Genomic DNA, 26,740 nt, shown 5'->3' with positions numbered 1-26,740 from the left:
ATACCCATTTTTATAAGTTAATCTATGTGTTTGCATGCATTTGTGTGTTTCAATCCCACATTGGCCACGTAAATCTGATCTGTCCCAGAAAGTAAAGAGGATGAGCTTAGATCCTATTTCAACTTCTTTGTCATTTCTAGAGAAATTATCTTTTTGAAATTGTAACGCCCCAAAACTTAAACCAGAAACACTGGATTTTTTTTATACCGCGGAATCATTTTATAACTCATGGTTAAATGAATGGAGCGATACAGGTAAAAAGATCTTCAAACAATCGACACATTCTTTATTTCACTTCAGTTCATGAACTTTACAAAAGTATATTTACAAAGAACGAATCCCTGATGGCATATCAGTTACAAGTTGGTCAGAGAACCAGTAGATCAAACAGATGTCGAAACCTCTCCTGTAACCGCTTGTGGTGACTACTCAGGACCTTAAACTGTTAAAATATAATAGAAATTAGACTACCACGTCTAAGCAGAAATTCTGTACTGATAGTGTAAGTATATCGTGAATCGAGTGTGTGGTATGAGTGTCATGGTTGATCTTTAGTGTATATCAAGACAGGTAAGCACTATGTAACAAAGATCTAAATTCATGTACATGAGCAGGTGAGCAGTTATATAACAATAACAACTATGCTACATTAATGTGCAGATGAGCAGTTATTTAGCAATAACAAATATGCAACATTGATAAGCAGGTGAGGTATACAACAGTCAATGTATTCACATGTACCCTTTCAGATAACAATTTAATTACCTCGTATCCACCAAGTTAAGAATTTTACTAATTTACAAGTTGATAGTAAAAAGCATCTGAAATACAACTTACATATATCTCTCTGGTGTTTCCAGTAGTTTTGACACCTAACTCTTCTAAACGATGTTTAATTATCTTATCCCGTGGGTACACACGGCACAGGTGACCATCTCAGAAGAGAACGTTCGGGGGTTTATTATTCCAGGTAATTTATTAACCCGAACATTCTAACAGAGACTGAATCCCCAAGAGAATGACCAATAGCCGAGAGAATCTCCCAATAGCTCAACTCAAAACAAGATGCATCTCTAACTTCTGCAGAAGATGTGGAACTACCACCTAGGACACATAGGTAGTCCTGGTCCCTAACTCCGAGGACGGAGACCCACGAGCCGCTTCACGATCGACACCAAACACAAGTCCTCGAAGTCTTGTACCACCCACCCTCTCCAAGGTAGGTCTCAACTGAGTAATTGGGTTTCATTAATTTATTTATTTTCCCGAAGTTTAGAACTTTTCCACAACTGCCATAACATTAAACCCCATTCTTAGTAATACTAACACACTCAAACATTGAGACCCAATTTCCTTGTCATGTGATATGTTCATTTTTCACCATATATTAGACATGAGTACCCATCATAGGTAGCTATCCGATAAGTATATGACCCAATTGCTCTGTTAACAGAAATATCATGTACCTTGAGAGTTTGTTAACAGAAATAACATGTACCTTGAGAGTTTGTTAACAGAAATATCAATTAAGCTACTCTGAAATTTTGTGGTAAACTACATTGTGCTGACACTTGTTCAATATAGAATGCAGTTGAACACTGAATTAGTTCAGAAATATAACATTTCATACATAGGGGTGCAGTAGCTTATCGAACAAATTTTTCAAGAAAACAGATAGCACAATTAGCAAGGGTTACTTCTTCAGCCAGATTTAATAATCAGTCATAAACCATTTAAGATGAGAGGTAATAATGGCTCCAAATGTACCAATATTCAGGTCACTCAAAGACTGACATAATTCACTACATACGGCTAAGATAAACTGACGGAATTAGCCACTAATGGATAGGAAAAAAAACTCATTCTGAAGTTACCCTTGCATGTCAACAGGAAATCAACATCTTCAGCAAATCAAAAATAAAAGATTCGATACAATCATGCATAGTACAAAAATGCCGGAATAGTATCAAACAGTCTATATTGACATGATGCCCATACAACTAATCAATCAAGAAAGGGTGTTGGCGCTGTTTATAATATATATATAAATATATATATTTCACCCAACCCTGCCGATATTTGAAACTATCATTACTTTTGGATTCTCAAGAACAACAGATGAACCGAAAGGAAAGATGTATATAGTGGCTTATCAATACCACTGCTATTTACCACAATTCAACCATGAGCAAGAAAATCAGTTTGACAGATAAAAGAAAGCAAATCCTATCAAGAAAGTGAATAGGATCCAACCGATTGCCCAAAATGTTATAATTTAAAGATTTAGGGCATAGTCAGTTAGACCCTTTTTATTTTTTTCCTTTGATCGCACCAAGAAAGTAAACAAGAATCGGCACCCCTCATCAAATTTGATTTGGGGACTTCTTGTTTAGTGTTAGGCAAGAAAACATATCCCCCTCTGACTACTATCTTTACCCTTACCGGTAAACCCCAAGTCATAATGTTGGATTTTCCAACAACCAAGAACAGCTTGGAAAGCTCGTACGTGCGCCAATAATCGGGGTTTTCCTGGACCAATTCAACCCCAACTCGATTCAGTCCACACCCAACAAAATCAGTGACAGAAAACCTACTGTTTCTTTTCCTGCGATGGATGAAGAAGAACAAGGCTGACGACCGAGCTCAGGTACCTCCAAGATCGTGCTTCTTGCTGCACTTTGATGCTGTAAAGGAAAAAGGAATGAGAGGCGAGAGGTGGGAAAAAAAAATACGGAAGGAGGGGTGCATGAGAGCCCAACCCTCTCCACCTACCTCCTTTATAGCGGCGACCCTCCCCTCGTCTCCGATGAACTGGGAGAGTCGGTTACCATGCTGTAACCCCTCCCCTCCCCCGATCTCTGCTATCTGCACCCTTAGGCAAGAATCGTGCCCTAGGCACGATTCTTATGCTCGAATTTTAATTAAAAGGGGAACGGGTCCGGGTCTGAACCCGATAACCCACCGTACCGGATCTACTCTAAAGTGGATCCGGGTCTGTAATAGGTTATGAACCCATTCAAATTGGTGAATTCTAAAGTGGATCCATTGACGTGGGTTCGAAATGACACCACTTAGGCAAATCCTTAAGTGGATCCATTTGGGTCCATGGTGAATTCGACCCAACTCATATAATTCTTACCTTATTGCCTACTCCATTTGGATCCAGTGAAGGAATCCAAGACCCAAATCTCCCTATTTTTCGTAGTTATTACAGAAATCACTCATATTGATGGTTTGTCACTCTTGAAAAATCAAAATTGTATGAGCCAAGCGGTGGAGGGTTGGAGGGGTGGGAACACTGTCAGTCACAAAAAGGGAACATGAGAACAGATCATATAATGGAACTTCAAGTATCATTTTGGTTAACCACAGAAAAAGAAGGCAAGCTTTTGAATTAAATCAATTGTTGGGTATGAATTTGAATTATGACAAAACTTGTTGCATGTGTTTTTGCTAATGAACGCAGGTTTATCTGAGTAACGGATCATTAACCACTACCTCATACTGGTGAAAGAAACGTACCAACTACTGGAAATTGATATGAGACAATGACACCAACTGCCCTGGATGGCTTTATGTTTGTCAGAGCCTCCTCAAAATCAATGACAGATGTGACCATATCTTAAAGCTCCAAGCCTCCAACCAAGATCAAACAATGGAGCATGGTTTTTCATTCCATTATTTACCTTTTTGATCGCATCTTCTACATCATTGTAGTTCATCCTATCATATCAACCTCAAATATGAACCTACAAACCTGACCCATTTAACCTAACTAGTTTTGACTTTAAGATGGCATCAATGAAATGGATTATAGAATGAAAGGGGAGTACCTTCACGATTATTGGTAACAAGAAGGGCTACTGCACCAGCGTCCTCTGCAATATTTGCCTTTGACGTAAAAGTGCAATTTCCTCGATCAACCAAGACAACGTCGCCTGTAAGCTGAAAATAAAGGGACAACGGTCTACCCACTGATTAAGATCTACACATTGGAAACACTATAAAGTAGTAGATGCATCACAGAGTTAAATTAGTGAACAAAAAAGGCTGAAAGGGAAAAATGGAAAGGACCTTGTTTCTGGGCTTGCTACAACCATCAAAAGAATCTGATAGAGAAAGATGAGTTTGGTTGGCATGTTTTTCTTTTGCTTCCAAGGTTACACCAAATCTTGCTCCAACACCAACAAACTCGCTGTCAGGTTCGTTATCCACCCAGGTTTGAATTTTTACCTGATAAACCACATGAAACAGATATATCAATAATCAAGTCAAAGAGAAGAGTGGAACACCCCGAAAATCATGAATTTAACTAGGCTTTTTAAATTAAAATACTCCAGATCATTATATAAATTCTCCTTAGCATGCAACAATTATAATTACTCTGTGCTTTCATTGGTACACGAACATATAAGCACCACAACAAAGTTCAAATAAAATTTTGCCACAAACATAATCCAAAGCATGTACTGGTGAAATTGACAAGTATATACTAGTGCCATAAGTTCAATCCGTAATCTCATATATAAGGTAACAAACTTATTTTAACTCAAGAAGAAGAGTCTAATTTGCACTTTGTATGCTAGATCCTCTCAAGAACAAACTACATATATTCGGCTGTTGGAGTAAAGGGCGTGAGTTTAAGAAATTCATAAGAGCCAATATAGGACAGGACTCACAACCAGCAGGTAGAGTAGCACAGGATAGATAAATCCTGCTAATTCAAGAAGTTATGTTCAATAAAAGGTAGATTATAGCTTGCCGAACAAGCAATGAAAAGATGTGATGATGATGATGATGATGATGATAAGGGATACATAGGCAGCTGAAGAGTTGAAGACCTACCTTAGATAATATTACATAGAGAATCTTGGACATCAAGGTGCTTTTCACAATTAAAATCTTGGACATCAAGGTGCTTATTGCAATTAAATTGTCTAAATAAGGGGGAAAATTGCCATCTCCCAGTGAAAGTATACAACCTCCTGCTCACAATCATCTCCAGCTCACTGATTTTCTGTCTTCAATGAACCATGAGATATGCAATTCAGAGACACAAACATTACATATATGTACATTAATAATTAATTTGTGAGCAAATATGTTCATGTAATGAAGTAAGCGGAATTACAAATAACAAAGTATAGAACACTTACAAGTCCAATAACGGACAAATACAAAGAGAGTAAACAAGCACTTTTAAGTGCACACACAAAGGCAAACAAAAAGTAAATATGATTGAGAATATGAGATAAATGAATGAATACAAGTGAAGGGGGAACACCCCTATTTATATAGAAAAAAGGAGAGAGGAGACCCTTGGGAGCTCCCCACTCTTAGAGTCGTTGGGGAGCTCCCAACGGTCATATTTATGACTGTTAGGGCCCCAATGACTCCAAGAGTGGGGCCCCAAGGCTAAAAGGAAAGAAAATAAAAAAGAAGAAAAATAAGAAAAGAAAAATAAAAAGAAATAAAAAGTTGTTTTTAATAAACAACTATAAGAACAAGTAAAAAGACCAAAATGCCCCTATCAGGCAATACATTTAGAAATATATATATATATATATATATATAACACTCCCCGTCAAACTTTACGGGAAAAGAACTGAAAGTTTGCTAAGGAGAAAGAGAAAACGAAGAGCAGGAAGAGCTTTGGTGAAGAAGTCGGCCAACTGATACTCCAAGGTAACATGGCAATGTAATAGTTCCTCTTAAATATTCATCACGAACATAATGTCAATCCATCTCAATATGCTTAAGGTGTGATTGCTTGCAATATAAATTGCACTTTTATTATCACAGCACATCTTCGATGGTGTTGAGATGATGATACCCATATCACTGAGAGGACTTTTAAGCCACACAATCTCCATTGTCGTTGTAACCATTGCACGATATTCAGCTTCAGTTAATGATAGAAATATTTTTTTATTTCTTGCACCTCCAAGAAATCAACGAATCTCCTAAAAAAATACAAAAAACAGTAGTTGAGATTCTATCATTTGGATTACCTCCCCAATCAACATCAGTATAAACAGTTAAATCAAAAGATGAGGAAGAGGATAAGAAAAGTCCTTTCGAAATTGTGTTTTTAATATATCGCCAATCCTCATTATTGTTGTTATGTGCACTGTGGTGGGGGGCGTGCTGAAACTGGCTAGCCGCATGAACAACATGAGTAATATCAGGTCGGGTGATAGAAAGATAAGTGAGAGATCCAATTAATTGTCGATATGGAGTAGGGTCTTCAAGCAGTACACCATCTTCGAGTCTTAATTTAGCATTTATGACTTTTGGAGCCTCCACCTTCTTTTCATCTGAAACTCCCGACTTAGCACATATGTCAGTAGCTAATTTTATTTGAGAGAGAATATATCCTCTAGGGGAGTAGGCAATTTCAATGCCTAAAAAATATCTCAATAAACTCAAGTCAGACATATCAAAAGTTTTCTTTAAGATTGATTTAATTTCAATAACTCCTTTGTTATTTTCTATGATGATCATATTATTAACATATAGAAAAAGAATCACAATAGTAGTACCTGTTTTCTTGACAAAGAGAGTACGAACAGTGTAACAAGAAATAAATCCTAAATTAATCAAAACATTACTAAATTTGTTATACCAAGCCTTAGGAGCTTGTTTAAGACCATACAAGGCCTTTTTAAGTTTTAAAACTTTTCCATTTAAATTCACCCCTGAGGAGGTTTCATATAAACTTTCTCACCAAATTCTTTATTCAAAAATGCATTTTTAACATCTAATTGAAAAATAGGCCATATTTTAATAGACACAATGGCAATGAGAGCTTGAACACTTGTCATTCGTGCTATCAGGGCAAAGGTTTCTCCATAATCTAATTCATATTCTTGAACATATCATTTGGCAACTAACCTTTCTTTATATATTTCTAATGATCCATCACTTTTGGTTTTAACTTTAAACACCCGTCTACATCATGTAGGTTTTCTGCTTAGGTGAGGATCAACTATTTTCCATGTGTGGTATTGTTTGGTATCATTACAATGAGATGGTTCATAATAAGAGTGAAGAGTTATTAAACATGCTCTAAAGTTTGGAGAGAATGAGTCATATGATACAAATCTACTTGAAGCACTATAGATACAATTTGATTTTCTAGGTTGGGATTCTTCTAAAGAATGTTTTGGGAGAACTTGTCAATGGCACAAGGATGATTACCTTCTCCTCGTCTAGTATACACATGTTTATCATTTGATATATGTTCATTCAAATTCTCATGTTGATCACTATCCTTATCATCAAGTGAATGCTCACTACTAGAGCCATTGTCAAAAGATTCAAATACCTCAATAGAGTTACTCATCATTTCTTGGTAATAAATCAAATAGAAATGAATAATCAATGTTTTCTTGGTTCTTTGCTATCAAACCCATTTTCATTTTCAAGAAAAGCAATGTCTTTTGAAATATAAAGTTTGTTATTTATTGGATCAAAACATCGATATTATTTTTTATTTTATTCATAGCCTAAGAAAACACACTCAATGGCTTTTGGGGATAGTTTATCATTTTTATGAGTAAGAACATAACACCTACAACCAAAGATTCTTAGTCTTTGAAAATCGGGAGTCATTTTAAAAAGCTTCCCAAATGGAGAAACATTGTTTAATGAGGACAAAGGAGTTCTATTAATTAAGTTGAGGTTAGAACGGCTTTGGCCCAAAACTTTTTTTGGAATATCCTTGAAAATTAAAAGTCATAGTGGTTTCTATTATGTGTCTAAGCTTTCTTTCCGCTAACCCATTTTGTTGCGGAGTTCTAGGACAAGACCTTTAATGACAATTTTCATTTTGTTTTAAGAAATTTTGAAAATCATTAGACATGTATTCTCCTCCCGAATCTGATCTAAGAATAAAAAGGTTGCTTAAGAATTGATTTTTAATCATTTTATGAAATTCTTTAAAAAAAGAGAACACATCAGATTTATGATTTAGAAAATAAATTCATGTGTATCTAGTAGAATCATCAACAAAAATAACATAATATAAGTAACCTCATTTTTTTATGATAGATGAGGGACCCCATATATCTGTGAAATTGTCTACGAAGAGACAATACGCATACTAGCATAAATACTTTATAAAAGAAGTGCACGAAAGCACTCTCACAACACTTGAACAAAATACGCAAAAAGCGTATGAATAATAAACATGCAATAATGCATGTATTTCATAAAATGGAAGCAAATGCTTGAGACTCTCAAGCTTATTTTACAACAAGGGGGAACACCCTTATTTATACAAGAGGAAAGGGGTGCAAGAGGGGGCTCCCCAAAGGAGTCGTTGGGGAGCCCCCAACGACTCTATTGGGGGGACCCCCAATGCACCTTTTTGTTACGCAAAAAGGAAAAAGCAAAAAAAAAGAAAAAGAATTACAAAAAAATAAAAGGAAAAAATACAGCATATTCCAAATGAAATATGCGCAAAATGTAAAAAGACAGAAATACCCTTTTTGGGTAAAAGGGAAAAATATATAAATATATATACTTATATATAGAGATACGTATACATATAATATATGTATACGTATCTCTATGTATATAAGTATATATATTTATACTTACAATAATGTTTTTGAGTATACATTTTAACACCCCCCCTTAAACTTACGATGTGATAACCGCAAGTTTGTCAAGAAGGAAATGAAATCTAGGCAAACAAAGAGCTTTTGTGAAGAAGTCCGCAAGTTGATACTCAGACGTCACGTATGGTAAATCAATGACCTTCTTCAAGTATTCTTCCCTGACATAATGGCAGTCCATCTCTATATGCTTTGTTCGCTCGTGAAAGGTGTGGTTTTTGGCAATATAGATTACACTTTTATTGTCACAGCACAGTTTTGTTGGTTCTCTGATAGGCACTCCCATATCTTCCAAAAGGCGTCGAATCCATACAATTTTCATGGTAGTGGATGCCATGGCTCTATATTCGGCTTCAGTGGATGACAGAGAGACCTTTTGTTGCTTCTTACATCGCCATGAGATCAAAGACTCACCTAAGAACACACAAAAGCCAGTGGTGGAGTGACGGTTACTAGGGTCACCTCCCTAATCTGAATCAGTATAAACAAGTAATTTCAATTCAGAAGAAGATAGAAATACTCCCTTATTCATAGTTCCCTTCAAATATCTGATGATGCGAAGCACAGCACTCATATGAACGGTTGTAGGAGCGTGTTGAAACTGACTGGCGATGTGTATAGCATGTGACAAATCAGGTCGAGTAATGCTAAGATACATTAAAGAACCTACCAACTGCCTGTAAGGAGTAGGATCGGTTAAAGGAACATCATCGTCAATCTTCATTGCTCCCACAACTTCAGGAGTTTCGCATACTTTGTCATCAGAAATCCTTGATTTGTCAATAATCTCACAAGCAAGTTTAGACTGGGATAGAAAATAACCACGTTGCGAATAGGCAACCTCAATTCCAAGAAAATATGTCAGAAAACCCAAGTCTGACATCTCAAATTTTGAAGTCAAGACGGATTTAATACCCTTGACTCCTTGAACATCATCACCTGTAATTAACATGTCATCAACATAGAGTAATAATATTATAATTCTTGCATTAGATTTTCTAGTAAATAGAGCAGTGTCAGTATAACAAGAGGAGAAACCATTTTCCAGCATTACACTGGTAAATCTGTCATATCAGGCTTTGGGAGCCTGTTTCAAGCCATAGAGGGCCTTTCAAAGACGAAGAACTTTATCTTTAGGAATCTTCATGCCTGGTGGAGCATCCATATACACCTCCTCGTTAAGATCACCATTTAAAAAAGCATTTTTCACATCCATTTGAAAAATGTTCCAATTTTTAATAGATGCAATAGTAATAAGACATCTAACTGTAACCATTCGAGCTACAGGAGCAAAAGTTTCTTCATAATCAATTTCATACTCCTGCCCATACCCTTTTGCAACTAAGCGAGCTTTATACCTTTTCAGGGATCTGTCGCTCTTAGTTTTAACCTTGAAAACCCATCGACAACCTATAGTTTTCTTTCCTATGGGTAGAGTTTGGAAATCCCAAGTTTCAGCCCTTTTAAGAGCATTAAGTTCATTTTGCATGGCTTCTTGCCATTCTATACATTTTTTAGCTTCTTCAAAATTCCTTGGCTCAAAGTAAGAGTGAATGGCACTAAGACAAGCCCTATACCGGGGTGAAAAGGAATCAAAAGAGACAAAACGAGTTGGAGGTCTCCTATTCCTCTCAGATCTTCGGTGATCGAGAGCAGGAACAAGCTCACTATATTGGTCAATGGCACTTCTAAAGGTGTCTTGGTTTCTACGTGAGTAGGTTATGGGGTCACTTGAAATCCGGTTTTCTTGTTCATTGAGAGGGTTATGTTCTTCAACATCACCATCATTTTCCTTATCATGGTTTGATGATACATCATCATCACTAGATATATCATCATTACTAGCCAATAAGTCAAAAAGGAATGAGTAGTTAAAATTTTCTTGTTGAGAAACATTTTTTTCAAATCCACTTTCATTTTCTAAAAACGTTACATTTCTAGAAACATATAACTTATCATCTCGAAGATCATAGCAACGAAACCCTTTTTGAGTTTCGGAATACCCAAGAAAGGTGCAGGGGATAGCTTTGGGAGAGAGCTTGTCATTTTTATCCGTAAGTATAAAGCACTTGCACCCAAAAATTCGTAACCTATTATAATCAGGTTCAAGCTTATATAAGATCTCAAAGGGGGAGATTTTCCCTAATATCCTAGATGGTAAACGATTTATCAGGTAAACAGAAGCAAGAGCTGCTTCAGCCCAAAAAAAAATTGGAATGTTTTGGAAAATAAGAAGGGTCCTAGTGGTCTCAATGATGTGCCTGTGTTTTCTTTCAGTCAACCCATTCTGTTGAAGGGTTTTAGGACAAGACCTTTGGTGAATAATTTTGTGATCTTCAAGATATACTTTAAATTGGTTGGAGAGATATTCTCCTCCAGAATCACTTCTAAAAATCTTTATATTACTGTTGAATTGATTCTTAATCATTAAATGGAAGGTTTTAAAACACGTAAAAACTTCATGTTTGAACTTAAGAAAATAGATCCATGAATATCTGGAGAAGTCATCCACAAAAATAACATAATAAGAAAAGCCTCCTTTTGAAACAACAGGTGCGGGTCCCCAAACATCGGAATGAACTATTTCGAAGGTTTTAGATGAGAACATAGTTCTTTGCTCAAAAGGTAAACTTTGCATTTTTTCGAGAATACAATCATTACAAGAAAAAAAACTTTTACATAGATCCTTCGCAAAATGTAAATAAGATAACTTGGTGATATTAGGATGGCCAAGTCTCTTGTGCCACATATTTATATCTTTGTTCCAGGCAACATTACAAAAAGATTTTGGAACTTGGAGAGATTCCATATAGTATAGGTCTCCTTTTCTAAAGCCTTCCCCAATCAATTTCCCGAACCGGCGATCCTGTATTAAACATTTATCACATGAAAATTTAATATCGCAACCATGGTTCGAGAGTTGAGAAACAGAGAGAAGGTTTAAGTTTAGTTTAGGTATAAATCTAATTTTTGGAATGGAAAAATTTTGAGTTTCAAAATTACCTATTCCTTTAATTTCAAGATAGGTTCCATCCGCAGTGGAAACAAAGGATGGAGAAATATTTTTTTAGTAATCGGAAAGTGAAAACATGTTTGGGGACATATGAAAAGATGCACCTGAGTCCAAAAGCCAAGAGACTTTACCTGGGATGGAAGAAGTAGACACGGCAGCACCGGATGTAGCTCCCTTGAGAAGAGGTTGAAGGGCTTCCACTATTTGATTTAAAGAGAGTGACCCACTTGATGATGCCTCTTCCTTTTGTGGTACACCGGTGGTAGCCATGGCGAGAAGCTTCTTCCATTTGGGACATATGGGCTTGATATGCCCCGGTTCTTTACAAAAATGACAAATAATCTTGCTATAGTCCCTCTTTCCTCTTTGTCCACCATCTCCTCCTTGATTTTGTGATTTGAAATGAGGACGATAGGTTTTTACATTATTTCCGGGTCTTGATACGGCATTGACCTCATTGTTTTCTTCATAATTACAAAGAACCGCAAGAACATTTGGTCCTTGTTTACATAAACTCATACGAGTCTCCTCACCACTTAATTTGGTGAGAACATCTTCAAGAGAGGGAGGAGAAAATGAGGATAGAAGTGATGACCTTATTTGCTCAAATTCCGGTCTCAACCCATTAAAAAAATTGAAGAAACGATCTTCTTCAAGTTGCTTGTGGCGAAGTTCAATTGCCTCTCCACTCCATTTTGGTTCGAGCATAGAGAGCTCATCCCAAATAGAGAAAAGATCGGCAAAATATTCCCTAATCGACATTTCACCTTGAGTAAGGGAGAGGGCCTTCTTTTGAAGGTAATACTTATGGGATAGATCTCTTGATGTACACATTTGCTCGAGATAATGTCAAGCTTCCGATGCTTTTTTGAACTTGATAATGTTGGCATTAATCTTTGTTTTGACGGATGCGAAGAATCAAGAAAGAATCTTGAAGTTCTTCATTTCCCATTCGTCGTGCTTCTTGGAGTATTCTTCAAGAGCTTTGATTCTTTCCTCTCCCTCAAGAATCTTGATTTCATTTCCGTCCATCACGGTTATTTTGGGTTCCGGTTCCGGAATTGTGCCTTGCACATAACCCCATAATCCTTCACCTTTTATGTGAGCCTCCATGTTCCCGGCCCAAATATGATAGTTGGACCCATTCAACTTGAAGCCAAGAGCGAAGTGAGACTCTTTTTCACCCATTAAGGAGTAAAGAAAAGGAGAAGAGGGCGTACCAACACAATGCTTCAACTTCTAGCTTGCACAAGATCCTTCTAAAATATTTGAGAAGCAAGATCCACCACTTCAACTTCTAAGGATCCGAGGGCATGGTTTTCGAGGCACTCGAAAAAAAGGAGAATCCCACGATCCTTAATCACCAACCGTGCTCTGATACCATGTGAAATTGTCTACGAAGAGACAATACGCATACTAGCATAAATGCTTTATAAAAGAAGTGCACGAAAGCACTCTCACAACACTTGAACAAAATACGCAAAAAGCGTATAAATAATAAACATGCAATAATGCATGTATTTCATAAAATGGAAGCAAATGCTTGAGACTCTCAAGCTTATTTTACAACAAGGGGGAACACCCCTATTTATACAAGAGGAAAGGGGTGCAAGAGGGGGCTCCCCAAAGGAGTCGTTGGGGAGCCCCCAACGGTCACAATTGTGACCGTTGGGGGGCCCCCAACGACTCTATTGGGGGGACCCCCAATGCACCTTTTTGTTATGCAAAAAGGAAAAAAAATTACAAAAAAATAAAAGGAAAAAATACAGCATATTCCAAATGGAATATGCGCAAAATGTAAAAAGACAGAAATACCTTTTTGGGTAAAAGAGAAAAAGGGAAAAATATATAAATATATATACTTATATATAGAGATATGTATACATATAATATGTGTATACGTATCTCTATGTATATAAGTATATATATTTATACTTACAATAATGTTTTTGAGTATACATTTTAACAACATCCGAATGTACTAATTCAAAAGGTTGTGTAGAGACAAAAGTTTTTTGAGGAAAGGGAATTGTTTTCATTTTTCAAAAAATGCAATCTTTACAAGATCTGTCTTTTTCATTACATGCATTTCTCAAAAAAGAAAAGGAGACATCTTTGAAAAGCTAGGGTGGCCAAGTCTCTTATGCCAAATATCAATACTTTTGACATGTATAAAATTACAAAATGACTTGGGTGAAAGAGACAAAAAATTCATAAAATAAAGATCGTCTCGCCTATTGCCTTCCCCAATTAACTTTTCGGACTGGAGATCCTGCATGGTGCAATCTTTAGTTGAGAAAGAAACTTTGCAACTATGATAAGAAATTGAAGAAACAGAAAAAAGATTTAAATTTAATTTTAGAACCACCCTTATTTTTTGAACCAAAAAATTTTGAGAATGTTTTGAATCAAGTGTTTCAATACTTTCTATTTTTAAAGTTCCATCGGTCTTTGAAACATAAGATGAAGTAGGATTAGAATAAACTTTGGAAAGAACATTCTTATAAGGTGTCATATGAAAGAAAGCACCCAAATCAAGAATCCACATACCTAGAGGAGATGAGGATGATGCAATGGCGACACCCGAAGTAGAGGATGATTTGAGAAGTTGTTGAAGTACCTCCGATATTTGATTAAGCGTGTCTTTAATATCTCCTCCATTTTTTCTTGCTTCTTCTTTCTTAGGTGTGATTTCACCAACCGAAGCAATCTTACCTTTAAGCTTAAGACATACCAGTCTAATGTGTCCCGGTTCATTATAATGACGGTAAATGACACCCTTCCTATATCTACTATTACAGTTTGGCCCATTACCATAATTATTTGGTTTTACAAAGTGGGGTGGCTTATAGGTTTTTACATTAGAACCCGGCCTAGTAACAAATAAAACATCATCATTCTTATGGGTCATGCCAAGATGGGTTTCTTCTTGACATATCTCAGCAAGAGCATCTTCAATAGGCATAACTTTGGTCCTATGAAAGAGAGAAGCCCTCACTTGTTCAAATTCCGGTCTTATACCATGAAGAAATTGAAAAAAATGTTTATTCCTCTTCTCATTTCAATATCTTCGGAAGCCACCCATTTAGGCTTAAGGAGAGTTAATTCATCCCAAAGAGAGAACAAAATACTAAAGTAATCACGAACACATATGTCCCCTGGCTTAGTGGATCTAATTTTATATTGACAAAAAATTGTCTAGCAAGATCCTTTTGGGTATACATATGATGCAGTGAGAGCCTCGGAGCTTTCACGTTAATGGGTGCCGACGTGATGTTGGTCTTCCAATGCACGTTCAGTCATGCAGCCACAAAGAACTCAAGAACCCGTGGGTGCTGACGCTGAAAAGTGTGATGCGGTGAATGGATCAACACAGAGTTGTTATCGAATGGCTGTGGTTGCTCCTTCAATACACAGTTTGGACAGGCAACAATAACCCAACATCGATGTGAGGCCAGAAAGGCTCGGATCACACGACCTCGTTGAAGCAACATGCTGATGCACAGTCGTGCGGCGTACAATCACGCAGAAACACGAGAAACCAATAAAAGGGGAAACTCGGAACAAAGGGTTCGAGCACAATGTATTTTAAAGACGAATCAACTAATGATGCCCACAGATTGTGTTTTACTAACAGGGAACGAAAACAGAAAAAAAACAACGACTGACGGAGGAATAATAAAATATTTAGACTGAGAAAATAAATCAACACAAATTGACAAGAAACAATAAAGGATGTGCGGCTGAAGGAAAGGAATAACAACAAAAACTAAAAAAAAAAACAGAAAACCCATGGCTGCTACAATCAAAACTGACAGATAATTAAAGAAATGAAAAGGCTGACAGAAAAGTAAAGGCTGCTGCCAACAAACTGACAGAGAAAAATGTAAAACAAAGAACATTAATGTAAAAGTTGTTGTAGAAAGTTGTTGTAAACTGAACTTGACAGAGGAAATAACAAGTAAAGCAAAATGTAAAGACAAGGGGATAGGCAAATAGGAAAAGAAAAGAAGAATGTTGCTGAAAGGAAAAAGTTGTTGAAAGGGAAGACGAAGATGGCTGCTGTAATTCAGAATATTCTCTGCTCCTTTTCATGAAACCCTAGGCAGCTTATTTAAAGGGCTTCAGCTGGATCCGGGTCTCGGGTCCAGACCCGGACCCGAAACAACATCTGCGTGTTGTTGGGTCTGTGATGCCTGGGCCTGCCCTGCATCATTGTTCTGGGTCTGCTCTGTATCATTCTCCCCTGGTTGGAAAGAAGTCGGCTCCGACGACTGATCTTCTCCACAGTAAGCATATAGATCAAACACACCGAAGATAGGCGCTTCCATTTAAAATTGTGATCTGCTCCTGACTCTGCAAACTTACTAATGACCACATCTCCAGCTTGCAAGTTGGCACCAATAAATGGGAATCCATCATCATCAAGGTTGGCCACCCTACCATACCCACAGGGCGTTTTTCCCAAATCTACCGCCCCTTTCACTTTGCAACGCTTCCCTATCTCCTTCACAACGCCAACTTCAGATTTATAACTTCTGAAATGCTCAGCCCTGAACATGCCACACTATAATGAAGTTTGATTCAATACCAAAGAGATTTCTTGAATGCTGCCAAGATGAACATTAACAACCACGATTGCATCCAGACCCATCCACCCGGGTCGGACAGAGGTACCCGGGTCCCCAGCAAGGCCCAGCGGGAAGCCGGGCCCTGCAGGTCCGACCCACACTGTGGCGCGATCCCCATGGTGCGAGGCCACAAGCCCAGGCCTGGGACAGGACCCAGCGTAACATTGTGGTCCTCCAACTCAGGCCCGACCTGCAATGCAGTTGCCGGGACCCGCTGCGCCCCTTGGCGGTTCAGTTGGAGGGTACCCGAACATGGGTGACCCGGGGTCGCTACTGATTCGAGATGGAGGGAAGGTACCGGATGGGGAGAATTGCCGCAACCTTCATCCCTGTGCAAGATTTCTTCAACGCCTTCTCGTTGCGCCGTGTGCTAGAGCATCATCGAAGCTGGATCGACAACGGTAGTATCAACAAGGTTAATCGCGCGAGCGCCTAACTGATTCAATTACGCTGCGTGCGCATCCACCTTCGATTCAAGCGCATCCATTCGTGCTTCGACCCCATACATGCGCTTCGACAGACCGGCTACCTCATTTTCTAGGCATAGCATATCTTTCTGCATCTCTGTCAACTTGTTGAGTAGCCGCTTAATGATCTCCTCTCGTGCTTTTTCGCTCATAGGACCGTTTCTCGCTTTTTGCGTCATGTCGTTGACGAAGAAGGAGGAGCTGGGCTCTGACACCATTTTGATGCAACGAGAGCCTCGGAGCTTTCACGTTAATAGGTGTCGACGTGATGTTGGTCTTCTAATGCACGTTCAGTCGTGCAGCCACAAAGAACTCAAGAACCCGTGGGTGCTGACACTGAAAGGTGTGATGCGGTGAATGGATCAGCACAGGGCTATTATCGGATGGCTGCGGTTGCTCCTTCAATACACAGTTTGGACAGCCAGCAATAACCCAGCATCGATGTGAGGCCAGAAAGGCTCAGATCACACGACCTCGTTGAAGCAACACACCGATGCACAATTGTGCAGCGTACAACATGCAGAAACACGAGAAACCAATAAAAGGGGAAACTCGAAACAAAGGGTTCGAGCACAAGTATTTTAAAGACGAATCAACTAATGATGCCCACAGATTGTGTTTTACTAACAGGGAACAAAAACAGAAAAAAAAATGACTGACAGAGGAATAATAAAATATTCAGACTGAGAAAACAAATCAACACAAACTGACAAGAAACAATAAAGGACATGCGGCTGAAGGAAAGGAATAACAACGAAAATTAAAAAAAAAAAAACCAAGGCTGCTACAATCAAAACTTACAGATAGTTAAAGAAATGAAAAGGCTGACAGAAAAGTAAAGCCTGCTGCCAACAAAACTGACAGAGAAAAATGTAAAACAAAGAACATTAATGTAAAAGTTGTTGTAGAAAGTTGTAAACTAAACTTGATAGAGGAAATAACAAGTAAAGCAAAATGTAAAGACAAGGGGACAAGCAAATAGGAAAAGAAAAGGAGAAAGCTGCTGAAAGGGAAGACAAAGACGGTTGCTGCAATTCTGAATATTCTCTGGTCCTTTTCATGAAACCCTAGGTAGCTTATTTAAAGGGCTTCAGCTGGATCCGGGTCTCGGGTCTGCCCTGCATCATTGTTTTGGGCCTGCTCTGCATCAACATACCCTTAAGAAAGAACCAAGCTTCATTGGTTCTTCTAAATTTAGCAATGTTGGCACATATTTTTATGTCAAGATTGTTCATAAACCATGCCAAAATTTTGGCATGGTTATTTTCCCAATCCTCTACCTTTATTTGAACATCATTGATGGCTTTAAGACGATCATCCCCAATGAGAGCTTTTCGACACCTCCTTTAACTTTGGTGAGCTTCAACGTAGTTCAAGAGATGTTCCCATCACAAAACCCCAAAGTTTCTTCTCTCTAAGATGATTTTCCATAACCGATGCCCACATCAAGTAGTTTGATCCATTAAGTTTGAAAAAGAGCTCCACTCTTGTTTCATGCTCCATGACAATAAGAAAAAGATTGAAACAAAGAAAGCGATGGCACCTTTGTCACGATCTTCAAACACCACAAGAAATGCTTCCAAGATCAAGAGAACTCAAATGGCTCTGATACCATGTAATGAAGTAAGCGGAATTATAAATAACAAAGTATAGAACACTTACAAGTCCAATAATGGACAAATACAAAAAAGAGTCAACAAGCACTTTAAGTGCACATACAAATCCACGAAGGGATAATGCCAAAAGATAAACAAAAAGTAAATGTTATTGAGAATATGAGAGAGAGGAATGAATACAAGTGAAGGGGGAACACCCTTATTTATATACAAAAAAAGAGAGAGGAGACCATTGGGAGCTCCACACTCTTACCGTCGTTGGAGAGCTCCCATCAGTCATATTTATGACTGTTGGGGCCCCAACGACTCCAAGAGTGGGGCCCCAAGGTTCAAAAGAAAGAAAATAAAAAAGAAGAAAAATAAGAAAAGAAAAATAAAAAGAAATAAAAGGTTGTTTCTAATAAACAACTATTAAGTACAAGTAAAAAGACCAAAATGCCCCTATCAGGCAATATATATATATAGAGAGAGAGAGAGAGAGAGATATAACAGTTCATATAACAGTTACCAATATCCACGTTGGCTGTGGCATATTCTCCACAAGGCCTTTCCTGAGAGAAAACAAAATTAATTCATTTTTCTTCAGAAAATCCACATGGATTTGACTCAAATTTGATCCATTTTCAGCCTATTCACATGTCTCTTTACTCCAGCATGTGTGTGTCTGGATGTGTGCAAAATGGGCACATGCATTATCTTAGCAGTGAACGGTTTCCACCCCAAGGCATGTCAGGTATGCTGCAAGGAAAAGCGTCAAGCTTCCTCTTTCAGGCATAGCACTTCAGTAAAAGTTATGCTGATGGTTATTATTAGAAGATTGCAAAATCCTCCATGCTTTGCTGATGGACCATTGAAGAACCTGTCATGATCCACCCAAATCAACCTTACAACTCGAGTTATATTCTCAAAAGATGGCCAAAAACATTACTACAAAAAGGGAAAAGCATGTAATTGTTGCAAATAGGCTGCATAAAAGGACTCTACCCTTTTATAGGCCTAAGGATCTTTGGAAATTAAATATAAGTTTCATATGAGTGTTGTGTGTCTAATAGGCCTGAAAATTGTGAATAAAGCCTTTCCTACTAAGGCCGCATTAGCATCATTATCAGGTTGTGTTTTGCCAACAAAGATATGCAAGGGTAAGTGAAGTGTCTCAATCAATGTTGTAATACCCAGAAAATTTAAGCGGTTCTATATGATTTGGGCTTAGGATCCGTTACCTAGATCCATAAGAAACCTGCAAATATGTATTAAAGTATATATAATAAATAACTAATATTATTTGTTGTAAGAAAAATATTAAATAAAATTGGGTACGATGGGTCGAACCCACAGTTGGACCCAAATGGATCCAACCCATGGATCCACTATTATTTATGCGACCCGGATCCACATTTCTAAACATCTGAATCCAAATCACGATCGGATCCAGTGTCGCGGGTCGTAGTTCGGACCCAGACCCGGCCTGCACCTTGCGTAATGAAAAAAAGAAAAGAAAAGGCAACCCGATATGGTTGCATATATCACTTCCACCTTGTCCCAAGAGGTCCTTGTTGCAATTCCTGACAATTGTACTGCTTTGCAACTTTGGGAAAAATTGGTTCAAACATATTCACAAGTTTTGCAGGCACGAATGGTTTTTCTTAAGAGGGAATTTCAAATGCTGAGAAAAGATTTCATGACCATCATGGAATATCTAAACAAGATGAAGACTATCACAGACCAACTTACAGTTATAGGATGTGCGGTGAGTGACAGTGATATGGTGCAACAGACTCTGAGTGGATTGGGATCCGACTACAATATGATCGTCACTTCACTATTGTGTCTCCCTGCCCTTCCTACCTTTGATGAGTTGCGAGCAAAATTGATTCAGTATGAGATGACTCTGAAAGGGTTCTCTGAGGAATCTCACATTCACACAAATTCCCAAGAAGTTTTTGCCACAGGAGTGACTTATGGTAGAGGACGAGGACGAGGAGGACAAGGGCGCAGTGGACACGGAGGGCGTGGTCTGCTTCCCACTCCAAATACGTCAGCTCAAGCGCAGGGATCAAGAACCATTCCTACTTGCTTCCTTTGTAACGAAAAGGGGCATATCAAGGCGAATTGTTGGCATAATCCAGAGAATAAAGGAAAGGGTCCACAGACAGAAAACAAAAGGAAGTTATCAAATAGTGGAGAGATTAAAGATCTGCTAATATCTGCCTTGTCAGAGTTGAAATTGAAGCAGAGCGATGAAGGTACTTGGTTTGTCGACTCAGGGGCAGCAACTCATGTGACAGGTGATGCAGGTAAGATTTCTAATCTCATTCCTTATTTTGGAAAAAGTAAGATTGTCACTGGAGATGGATCCCACCATCCTGTTTCTCACGTTGGAAAAATTGTCATTCCCATGTCATATTCCACTCTTACTCTTTCAGACATTCTTCATGCTCCTGACATTAAGAAAAATATTGTCTCTGTTTCCAAACTTATTGATGATAATAATGCTTCAGTTGAATTCACTCCCTTCTTTGTGCAGGTCAAGGACCTACGCACGAGGAAAACATTCGCTGAAGGAAAGAGACGAGGCAATATGTATGTCTTTGAAGAAGCTCCTTGTCATGTTGTTCGCCCAGTCCACCTGAATTCAAAGCCCTCATTAGATTCGTGTTCGTCCTCTTTTGCTAATGTTTTTAGTATTTCTGAATGTAATAAGCCATTCCTATGGCATAGTCGGTTAGCACATTGTGGGAGTCATTTTATTGAGAAACTTGTATATAATAATCTCATTCCAAAAGAAAGTCTCAATAGGGATGAGAAAAGTCACAAATGTTTCAGTTGTCTTTCCTGCAAGAGTCATGTATTGCCTTTTCATTTCATTAATAAGAGAGCTTCAAAACCTTTTGAGATAATCTGTTCTGATGTATGGGGAAGCAAATACTATCTAATATTTGTTGATAATTATTCTCGATACACTTGGATATATTTCATAAAAAATAAGTCGGAAGTCTTCTCTTTGTTTCAAAATTTTCTTTCCTTTGTCAAAAATCAATTTTCTGAGTCCATTCAATTTTTCCAATGTGATGGAGGTGGGAAATTCTCATCCCGTGATTTTATTTCTTTTCTTCAAAATAACAGAATAGGAAGAAGGGTGTCCTGTCCTCACACCCCTTAACAAAATGGAATTGCTGAACGAAAACACAGGCATATCGTTGAAAGTGCCATGAGTATGCTTCATGACAGCAATCTTCCCATCAACCTATGGACAGAAGCTTTTCATTATGTCGTGCATGTGATAAATAGACTGCTTATGGTTGTTCTGGAAAATAAGTCTCCTTATCACTGTCTTTTTGGAACTCATCCTAGTTATTATGATCTGCGTGTTTTTGGATGTGTCTGCTATATATATATCGATCAGTCCCTGAGAAACAAGTTTCAAGACAAGGCCCAAAAGTGCAGATTTGTGGAATATGCAGATACCTACAAAGGATATAGGTGTTATGATCCCACCAACAAACGCATCAGAACCTCAAGAAACGTTGTCTTTGATGAAGAAAATTTTGATCACAGAGCTGACACAACGAATATGCCAACTGAAATTTATTATCCTTGGCTGAGCTCAGAACTTTTTGCTGGCTCCAATGAAGCATGTTCCTCAGACTGTGTGCAACAAGAAAGAGAGGTGTTTGAGAACACTGGGACGTCGGAGTCACAGAATGCAGAAGAAGTACCGGGCAGATACAAAGATATTGTCTATTCTAGACAGAGACCGACAACATCAAGCCATTCAGATCATGTCTCAGTCGCCAATCATGTGCTTTCTCATACTCTTGCAGCCAGAAAATCAAACCGCATACGACATCCTATTGAGAGGTGGGTCAGTTATAACAACTTCTCCTTGGATCTTCAACTGTTTTTAACTGCCATCAATAAGGACGAAGAGCCCATCATGTATTATCAGGCAGCCGCTTCTATGAAATGGGTAGAAGCCATGAATGATGAAATGCAAGCCTTGCATGAATGTGGAACATGTGAAGTTGTTCCCAGACCACCTGATAAAAATGTTGTCGGATGCAAATGGGTCTACAAAATCAAGTACAAGCCAGATGGAACCATTGAACGATATAAGGCAAGGCTTGTAGCAAAAGGATTCACTCAAGAAGTAGGGCAAGACTATGATGAGACTTTTAGTCCGGTTGTAAGAATGGGAACGATTCGAATTATCATCTCCCTGGATGTTGAACATGGATGGAATTTGAGTCAGCTTGATGTAAAAAATGCATTCTTACATGGGAATTTGAAGGAAGAAGTATACATGGAACAACCCCCTGGATATCAAGAACAAAATTGTAAACCCCATGTATGCAAGCTAAAAAGAGCCATCTACGACCTGAAGCAAGCATCTCGCTCTTGGTTTGATAGCTTCTCGCTGGAGATTCAGAAACATGGATTTTCACGTTCCATGCTGGACCACTCATTATTTATTTTTAAAAGCCCGCCTGTGACCACTCTATTATTAATTTATGTCGATGATATTATCATCAAAGGAAACTCTGCGGACCACATCTAAGAAATAAAAGACTTATTAGGTCAAAGGTTCAAAATGAAAGATCTTGGAATTCTACCCTATTTTCTTGGTGTAGAAGTTGATAACCAGGCTCATGGCTTGACACTCACTCAACACAAGTACACCGTAGATGTTCTCAGCAAGGCAAGCATGAAAGACTGCAAACCTCTGGGAACTCCGAGTGTACATCAAAAACTTAGCACTCATGATGGAGATTTGTGTGATGACCCCACCAGGTATTGTAGCATAATAGGAATGTTACAATACCTCACATTCACTAGACCTGATATTGTTTATTCAGTCAATCAAGTGTCTCAATTTATGCATGCGCCACGTACTGGACATATGGAAGCAGTCAAGAGGATCCTTCGATATCTGAAAGGGACTATTGGAGATGGATTGATATATTTACCACAATCATATGGCCAAGACGAGCACCAAATTAATGTATATTGTGATGCAGACTGGGCAGGGGATCCTGACGAACGAAGATCTACATCAGGATATTGTGTCTTCATTGGAAGAAATTTAGTCTCTTGGAGCAGTAGAAAACAAAAAGCTATCGCTAGATCAAGCACTGAGGCTGAATATAGATCCATGGCTGCTGCCACTGCCGAAGTCACATGGATCAGGCATCTTCTAACTGAAGTAGGAGAAAAGATCTCCCACACTACCTTGCTCTGTGACAATCAAAGTGCCATCAACATGTCTTTCAATCCAGTACATCACAGTCGTGCCAAGCACATTGAGATCGACCAACACTTTGTGAGACAGAAGGTTGAAGAAAAAGAGATTGAGCCTGAGTTTGTCAGCACTGAAAGACAGGTTGCAGACATATTTACCAAAGGGTTAACCAAGGACCGCTTTTGGAAGCTTAAAAGCAAGGTGTTCATGGTTCAAAACCATAATCAACTTGAGGGGGGGTGAAAAAGGTGCATAGGATCTGACCCGATCCATGTACCCAATCCATGTAACATGTAACGTAACCATGTAACCTTTTTCATTTATCCCAGACCCGGACCCATACTGTAATGTAACTTAAATACCCGAGTTAGGTCACGATTTCATTACTGAAATCGTGACAGCCGTAATTGCTCTCTCTCTCCCTCTCTCTCTCTCTTCTCTTTCTCAACGCAGGTGCAGCACAGAGGAAACTTTCACTGAGCTCAGAAAGGGTCTCTCATCAAATGCAGAAGAAAACAAATCCAAAAATGGGGAGGACACCGAAAAACCATGATAAAACAACAAAGATAATTATAAATTTCCAAGAAAGACAAGACACTAACTCATAGCGAAACCCCAAAAATATTTAACTTTTGAGAGCAATTTTCCCACTCTAAAAGACCAGGATTTGCCCTCCTTTGCCCAAAAAAAAAGGAATGCATTTTTACACTTGGAGCACGTTCTTTTGCACTCTGTGACAATCAGGCTACCTCCGTTTTTAGCAAGAAAAAAAGGGCGGGGGTTCATAAAGGGAAAGAAAAGAAAAAGATATCAACAGAAAACAAAACTAAGAAACATAAACCAAAAAATTGTTTAAAGAAACCCCAAAATCCTGATCGACTTACATCACTTGCAAATTGCACAAAAAGAAAGTGAAAAGAAGAGGCAAAATGGACCAAACCAAAACAACCAAAGGAGATTACCCAACAACAGAAAAAAAAGCATAAACTTCACTTAAAAACAAAAGAAAATAACCACCATCAAGTCCCATTAACACATCTTATAAAAAATTCCAGCTCTACAATCACCAAAATCTCTGTCCAACTGTTTCTGAACCCAAAAAAAAACTAAAAATGAACAAAGCAATACCCAATTTGAAGAAACAACAGACATCAACGAATGGACCAATCAAAAGAATAATTAATTACCTCGATTTTCAACTCTGGCAGATCTCAAAAACAATCTACAGAACACCAACAACTATAGGAAGAATAAGAAACACCCGTTTCATGAAATCCTAGAGCGCGAGAGAGAGAGAGAGGTACCAACACAAAGCAAAATTACTACCAAATTCCCTAGATTTTCAATTCCGACAGATATCGGAAACAATATATAACACTACCAACAACCATAGGAAGAATAAGAAGTACCCACTTCATGAAATCCTAGAGAGGGAGATAAAGTGCAAAAAAAAGACAATTACTATCAAATTCCGTGGATTTTCATTTCTGAGATATCTCAGAAACATTACATAACAATACCAACAACTACAGGAAGAATAAGACGAAGCAACCATTTCATGAAATCCTAGAGAGAGATACCAACCAGAACAAACTTGTTGTCACATCCGGGCTTCTTTGGAGCATCATCATCATCATGAACGATGTCCCCACAGAGTGCAGGAGTCGAAGAGACGACCACCACCAAGAGCACAACCCACCACACCCTCCCCTTCATCTCTTGTTTTTTGGTGGGTAGAGAAATAGAGAAGAAGAAGAAGAAAGAAAGAAAAACCCAGCAACAAAGATTAGAATTTTCCCCACCGTTACAATAAACAGGAACGGATTGTCAAAGAAATGAAGAAAATTTTTATTATTTTCGTTTTTAATAATTTTGATATATTTTTTTACTTTGATAATGAAAATGAGAAGAGCATTTTACCTTTTTGACGAGGACGGCGCACTAATGTCCGTATTCTTGTTTCACACGTTACTTAATGCCACTATGTCTAGAAAACCTTGCAGAAATGCTATCCCCTCGGTGAAACGGGTCGGAGGTTTTACTGGATCTGGATCCAGGACAAGCAATGACGATTCGAGGAACCCTGACAAAGCTCTCTCGCACACTTACTGAACTTTTGAGTTTGTTCAATTTATGATCTATAATGGAATCCATCGATTGAGTAGATCTACCTTTAAATTTTGACATAAAGAACCAAAACGAGGGAAGTCAATGGATCAGATTTTATACGAGATTCAAACAAATCTGATTCGGTTTAGTCAGATTTGGAAAGCAACAATCATGTTTGATTATAATCAGATGCAGATATATTTTTGATTCTTTGCTACCCAATTTGACAGATATCCAGATTTTACAGATATTTGAATCTAATTACATGTAAAAAACTAAATTTGGTACAAGCTTTCCACTCCCAGTCTACATTCGAATCTGAATCCGTTTAGTCATTGTCCAATTAGTCAGATCTGGTATTGGCCATATCCTACCCAAACCCAAACCGCTTACATCCCTAGTCAAAACTCTTTTGGATCTTGGGTCATATTAAAGCCCAGTTTTAAAAGAAAGTTTATTTCTGCAAAATAATTTGAATTCATTAAATTCACTTCAACAATTTTTTGTTTGAAATATCAGATAAGTATATGGTTCCCAATCCTAACTTGAGGAAGCAAGAGACATGGTCTACCCACATGGATGTAAATTGCACAGTTTGTAATGATGTAAAAGGTTTGGATTTGGGTCGGATTTAGCATTACTGAAACTGACCTTATCCGGTTTAGCATAATCAAGTTCAAATTCATATTCATGGTGAAATGTAAAAGAGGTAATACCGCATCCAACCCCGATTAGCTATGCCGGATCAGATGGATTTTATGCGTAACCAGGTTGGATAATTCATTACATTTGGGTTCAGTTCGGACCCACACAGATTCGGATGCAAATCTGTGCACCGAATCCAAATCTGGTTATTAATTGGATTTGATTTACTTTACCGGATCTGACTAAAACGGTCGGATATGAGACGTAAAGCCGGTGGCTTTCCCCATCTCTAATGGAGAATGGCATCTGGGTAATTTTCTTATAAGTGGCGGAGATTTTTTCCACGATCACCAAGACGCAAATTTGTGCAAAACAAATCGCTGTCTTGAGCCTGCGTACGGT

At 38.2% G+C, this 26,740-nt stretch overlaps 1 protein-coding gene across 5 annotated transcripts in view; it reads right to left on the bottom strand.

Moving 5' to 3' along the window:
* Positions 1-25,399, bottom strand: part of LOC149845018 (signal peptide peptidase-like 4) — a 131,822-nt gene extending 106,423 nt beyond the window's left edge. For 3 of the 5 annotated variants that reach the window (XR_016430161.1, XM_089995446.1, XM_089995449.1), the window contains exons 1-3: positions 25,169-25,399; positions 4,075-4,233; positions 3,834-3,945 (exon numbers count right to left, since the gene is read on the bottom strand). Coding sequence is in view for 4 of the 5 variants with exons in the window: in XM_089995446.1 (XP_089851572.1) it covers positions 3,834-3,945; positions 4,075-4,233; positions 25,169-25,300 (403 nt within the window). In the remaining variant the exon portion in view is untranslated. Of the gene's footprint in view, positions 1-3,833; positions 3,946-4,074; positions 4,234-4,845; positions 5,022-8,763; positions 8,933-25,168 lie in introns of those variants that run through there. The other 2 variants (XM_089995447.1, XM_089995448.1) reach the window with 2 other exon arrangements.
* Between the last annotated feature and the right edge of the window lie 1,341 nt (positions 25,400-26,740).

Source organism: Nuphar pumila, chromosome 2 (assembly GCF_984573655.1).
Source record: "Nuphar pumila chromosome 2, dmNupPumi1.hap1.1, whole genome shotgun sequence".
NCBI lineage: Eukaryota > Viridiplantae > Streptophyta > Magnoliopsida > Nymphaeales > Nymphaeaceae > Nuphar > Nuphar pumila.
Note: the sequence above shows the minus strand (reverse complement) of the source record. Positions and strands in the feature narration are given on the sequence as shown.